This window comes from Nicotiana attenuata, unplaced genomic scaffold (genome assembly GCF_001879085.1).
Source record: "Nicotiana attenuata strain UT unplaced genomic scaffold, NIATTr2, whole genome shotgun sequence".
Lineage (NCBI taxonomy): Eukaryota > Viridiplantae > Streptophyta > Magnoliopsida > Solanales > Solanaceae > Nicotiana > Nicotiana attenuata.
Window position 1 is genome coordinate 322,178 of NW_017671132.1, and position 5,453 is coordinate 327,630.

Here is a 5,453-nt window from a genome sequence, read left to right on the forward strand (position 1 = left end):
CAGCAAAATAGTGATTGTTTTTCAATGACTTTGCAAACGCTGGCTATTTTTCAATGGTCAGTACGAAAACTGGCTAGCCCGTGCTATTTCCGTAAAGTTGGGTCAAAATTTTTATTTTTATGTATATATTATATTTTGAATCCCCTAGTTTATTTGTGTGTTTATTTTTTTATATTTTACACCACTTATTGAAATTTCTTGCTCAGCTACTGAAAACAACCACAGCTAAAAACAGGAAATATGCATCTCTCTGAGCAGCAGACACTAAGTTAAACCCTTTCATATTGTTATTAATAATAAGATCAACACTGTTATTTTACACCATTGCCAAATCACAGGCAATGAACTCAGCTTTGCCGAGTATAATACAAATGGAAACCAGGAAACAGCAGAACATAACTAGATATCTAACTATACCCTAATGACACTGTGAGGAAAGGGTTGTTCCGAAATTCAGTTCTTTCTCCAAATTTTTCACCCGAGAATTAATACTCATCGAATCCTTAAAAGACGACTACACACTCAGGGCTTGAACAGGATTGTGGTCTCAGCAATCATGGAAGTCACGACGTATGGATCCATGTTCGAAGCAGGCCTCCTATCCTCGAAGTATCCCTTTCCTTCCTTCTCCGTGTCTCTTCCCACACGAATAGATGCACCACGGTTTGCAACTCCCTAGATAATCCAAATGCATCAACATAAATGAGATACAGGACATTTAACTTATATACACTGACAGTACAAAGAGTTTTTACGCTATCAGTATAAAAGACTGCAGTATCACGTACCCATTTGAATGTGTTAATGTCAGCTGTTTCGTGTCTTCCAGTGAGACGACGCTCGTTGCCTTCACCATATGCTGCAATATGCTCCTTGTGCCTCAGTCCAAGCTTATCAATTGCCTTCTTAATAACTTCATAGCCTCCTTCATTCCTCATAGACTTGGTACTGAATGAAAAAACATTCCAAATTTTCAATCATTTAGAAATAGAGAAAAATAATTGGTAAAGTTGTTGTCATGTGACCGGAGGTCACGGGTTCAAGCCTTGAAAACAACCTCTTGCAGAAATGTAGGGTAATGTTGCGTACAATAAACCCTTGTGATCTGACCATTCCCCCGACTCCGCGCATAGCGGGAACTTAGTGCATTGGGCTGTCCCCGAGAAAAATATTAATTATGAGTTGAATATGAAATGTTATTGTTTATTGCTTTACCTGTAGTTTGTATGAGCACCCGCACCATTCCAATCACCCTAGAAGGAAACAAAAAGAGTATTTGAGGTTAGGATTTAGGCGTTTGGACATGATTTGATCGAAATTTGAAGGAAAAAAAAGTATTTGAAGTTGAAATTGAAAAGGATATTTGTTCTCTAGGTCAAGGGTTCGAGCCGTGAAAACAGCCTCTTGCAGAAATGTAGGGTAAGGCTGCGTACAATAGACTCTTGTGGTCTAGCAGCCTTTCCCCGGACCTTGTGCATAGCAGGAGCTTAGTGCACCAGGCTGCCTATTTTGTTCTCTATGAATACATAATAGTGAGCTTACCGGAATAGGTTTGGGGTCAAATGACACCACAACTCCAGCAATCTCAGTAATCCTCTGTTAACCAACAAAAATCAATAAATGAATTTAAGTTAAAATCTACATAGTAAGTGAAATGAATTTGAAATTGAGGCTAAAATTACCAACAACCTAGCTACATTACCTCAAGAATGTAACGAGCTGCCCACAATTCATCAGCTGCTGAAATGCCAACTGAAGGTCCAACTTGAAATTCCCACTGCATCACATCATACCGAAATAATTAAGAAAACTTGGGTTCAGAAAAATCTAAGGCAGGTTCTGTAGGTTCAGTTGAACTAATTGCTTTCGCTTGAATTATATATACATATAATAATATCATACTCATTCTAAACTCACTGTCTCTATATTCGCCTAAGCTAGTAAAGACTAGATGGAATAGGCTCTATACCTGTCCGGGCATCACTTCTCCATTGATACCACTGATGTTAATCCCAGCATAGAGACATGCCTTGTAATGAGAGTCAACGATATCGCGTCCAAAAGCCTTTCCAGCTCCAATTCCACAATAGTATGGTCCCTAAAATCATAAAATAAGCCATATAACATTCATCAGCTGTTAGAAAAGGAAAATTTCATAATCATAAATAATCTACCAAAGAAATACTATATGACATTCATAAAAAAATCATGTGATTTTCTAGTCTTAGGAAGTTGCTTGAAACAAGGGAGGATTATTCACTTTTTTTTTAAGTCATTATTCTAACACTACTTGATAGCATTGTTGAGAAAAGCAATATTAGCATAGACATAGACATCACTGCAGAAATAAGAGGGGAGGATACAAAAGCAAGAAAAAGGTATCGGTTGAAGAACTAAAAATGTTACACCTTTTTCCCCTATTATTCTCTTTTTCCATGTGAACATAACTCTGATTGATTGGATCAAAACAAAGAACAAATGCCTGTAAGCTATATTGATTGGATCCTCCAAACATTGGTGTTGGAGGATCTGACAGAGATGCGACGACAATTTTAGAGGGTCGGAGCAACATAGCCTGAAAGATTTTTTTCAAAAAGGAAAGGCCATTTGAAGTGGGAAATAGAAGTTAACAAATTTACCTGTGGTCCAGGAAAACCACCAAGAGGCCATCCAAGAGGCCAGTTGATATCTTTTTGCAGCAAGGTGTATTCTTGCTCAAGACCATACCTAAATTACACAATTTATTAAACAGTTAGAGAATTTCCATAATTATATAGGGAAATTTTTTGGAGGGGAGCCTTGGCGTAACTGATAAAGTTGCTGCCAAGTGACCAAGAGGTCACGGGTTCAAGCCGTGGAAACAGCCTCTTGCAAAAATACAAGGTAAGACCGCGTAAAATAGACCTTTGTGGTCCGGCCCTTCCCCGGACCCTGCGCATAGCGAGAGCTTAGCTGCCCTTTTATATAAGAAAAAATTTTCTACTCTGAAAACTAAATAGGATATGTCAATATACCAGGGTTCCTCAACAACAACATCAGGGTGGCTGAAAATCTTGGCAGCATTGTGCCTTTTGTTTGTTGGAATGGGTTCACCAGCTGGGGTGTAACAATCACAAATGACCTAAAATAAACAGAGGAATAAAAAAGACAAAAAAAAGGTCAAACATAGGATTATATATTCCAAATAATAGTACTGAACTAAAGAACAAGGGAAGTGAATGCAAGATTTAATGATATATACAAAGTAAAGGATTCAACTTATACACATTACTCGTGCAAAGAATTTTTATGCTATCAGTGTAGTTTAACCTGTTGTAGCAGGTAGTATATTTTATTTTTCAAATTATTAACCACAATTTCTTTGAACGGTTACATATAATTATTTTTTATACTGAGTGTATAATAGTTAAACTCAAAACTAAATTTGCAACTCACCAAGATATTGTTGCCCCTTCTGAATGGATCCTTGAAAATTGCTTGAGGACTGTATCAAATTACAATAAGTGACATTCAGGAAATTGTTCCCCATAAAGGACATAAAAATTACTCTATTTATTTTAATTTATGCGTCTTAGTTTGAAAAATTTAAGAAAAGCAAGAAGAACTTTTTAAACCTTGTAATCTTAAACTAAAAATGTGTGCAATGTACCAAAATATCATTAAATCTTGTGGTCTTAAATATGTCACATGGAAAGTTGAAGTCACAGAATTACTAAATATAGAAAGATACTTTCTTTTTTAAAGAGACTAAAAAGGAAAGTAAGACACGAAGACTAAAGAAAACTTACTATAGGATCACTTCACTGTCTTCTCCAGGAGCTTGTCCTGTGCTAGAACCATCATAATTCCATTTGGGAAGCTTTGAAGGATCATCAACTGGTCCAGAAATAGTCTTTATATAAAAACAAATAGCACTAATTTAGCAATCTTAAATTTTAAAAAGAAAAAGGATTATGTTATCTAAAATAAATAAAAACAAAATACAAGATTTAATACTCTGGCTTTGCTCCTGACGTCCATTCCTGATCCACCAATCCTGATTATAAGCAAATAAGATATACTAAGAACTAGATTAACATTAAAACATACATTATAGTTAGTGAAAAACAACATATTACCATAGAACCAAAGGATTCCATTATACATATAAATTCTTGATTACTTGTAGTATTAAGATGCCGAAAATTTTAGTTCAGCAGCCTCTCTACCCTTAAGGTACGGGTAAATTCCTAGACCCCACTCGTGAGACTATACTGAGTTTTCTGTTGTTGTTGTTGTTTAGGTCAACGGGTGCAAAATACCAATGTACATATTGCTTCTTTGTGACAACGGGTGTGAATTTTGAACAAATATAAATATTTTCAATATTTATTCAAAGTCAAGTTGAAGAGAAAGAGGAGGCTGGAGCAATGATAAAGTTGTCTTCGTCTGATCTATAGGTAACGAGTTTGAGCTGTGTAAGCAGCCACTAATGCTTGCATCAGGTAGGTTGTCTACATCTTAGGGTGCGGCCCTTCCCCGTACCCTGCATCAATACACGATGCCTTGTGCACTGACCTGGCCTTATTCAAAGTAGAGCTTTTTATTTTTTTGATTTCTCACCCGGTATCCGGTACCCACATTGGGGTCTGACTAATTCGGATTCGCGCCGGGAAGTCCCACATTGGGGGTAAAAGCGCTCCCTACAAAGGCGACTCCATACCTAGGGGCTCGAACTAGAGATCTCTGGTTAAATATGAAGGAGTACTTACCACTCTACCACAATGCTTGTTGGTTATTCAAGAGGTGAAGATGGCACTGTGGACATTAGCCTCAGCCTATCTTAGCAGAGAAAGATAGAAGCAAATAAAAATACAACAAAAATTGACATGAAATAAGATATCTTGAATAAGCAAAACTACAAAGAAACAGTAAAGATCAAGAACAATGGATGTAATGAATTAACATATGTATTACAGAACTAACCATATGCATTAAAATTAGTTATGTCTACTGCAAAAATATTACAGAACTAACCATATATATTCAGCAATAATTTTCTGAGTGGAATCAGAGAGATTGAGATTAACGAGATCTGAAAGATGAGCCATAATTGAAAATAAGAGTTGTGAAATTGGCTGAGTTTGTATATGAGAGAATAAAAATGTGTATAAGCAGAGGTGAAGATGCAGAGAAGCAGTTTGCTCTGTTTTTATAGGCAGCTTTGAGAGTGTTGGTTGTATAAAACTATTCACAATTATATTACTTTACTCCTATTCAACTTCTAATTAATATGTGAAAATAAAACTTCTAATTAATAAAAAAGTCTGTCCATCCCAATCTTTTTACAAAATTATTTTCAGAATTGAGAGGCTATTTTTCGGTCAACTCATTTTTTAAATTGAAATCAGATAGCAGGCTCGTTAACTGGGGAGTAATACAACAAACGGAGCCAGAAATTTTTACTAGAGAAT

At 36.1% G+C, this 5,453-nt stretch overlaps 1 protein-coding gene across 2 annotated transcripts; it reads right to left on the reverse strand.

The window, feature by feature from the left end:
- Positions 1-265: 265 nt before the first annotated feature.
- Positions 266-5,173, reverse strand: LOC109206151 (glutamine synthetase cytosolic isozyme 1-1-like). 2 transcript variants are annotated; one of them, XM_019368940.1, is made up of 12 exons: positions 5,017-5,173; positions 3,997-4,036; positions 3,789-3,892; positions 3,436-3,484; positions 3,015-3,121; positions 2,640-2,727; positions 1,970-2,098; positions 1,703-1,777; positions 1,543-1,596; positions 1,216-1,253; positions 789-948; positions 266-675 (listed from the first exon to the last, which is right to left on the reverse strand). In XM_019368940.1, the coding sequence occupies exons 1-12, from the start codon at positions 5,088-5,090 to the stop codon at positions 523-525; spliced, it is 1,071 nt and encodes a 356-aa protein (XP_019224485.1). In that variant the 5' UTR covers positions 5,091-5,173; the 3' UTR covers positions 266-522. The 2 variants fall into 2 exon arrangements, with proteins under 2 accessions (XP_019224485.1, XP_019224484.1); XM_019368939.1 differs by having other exon boundaries at positions 3,985-4,036.
- Between the last annotated feature and the right edge of the window lie 280 nt (positions 5,174-5,453).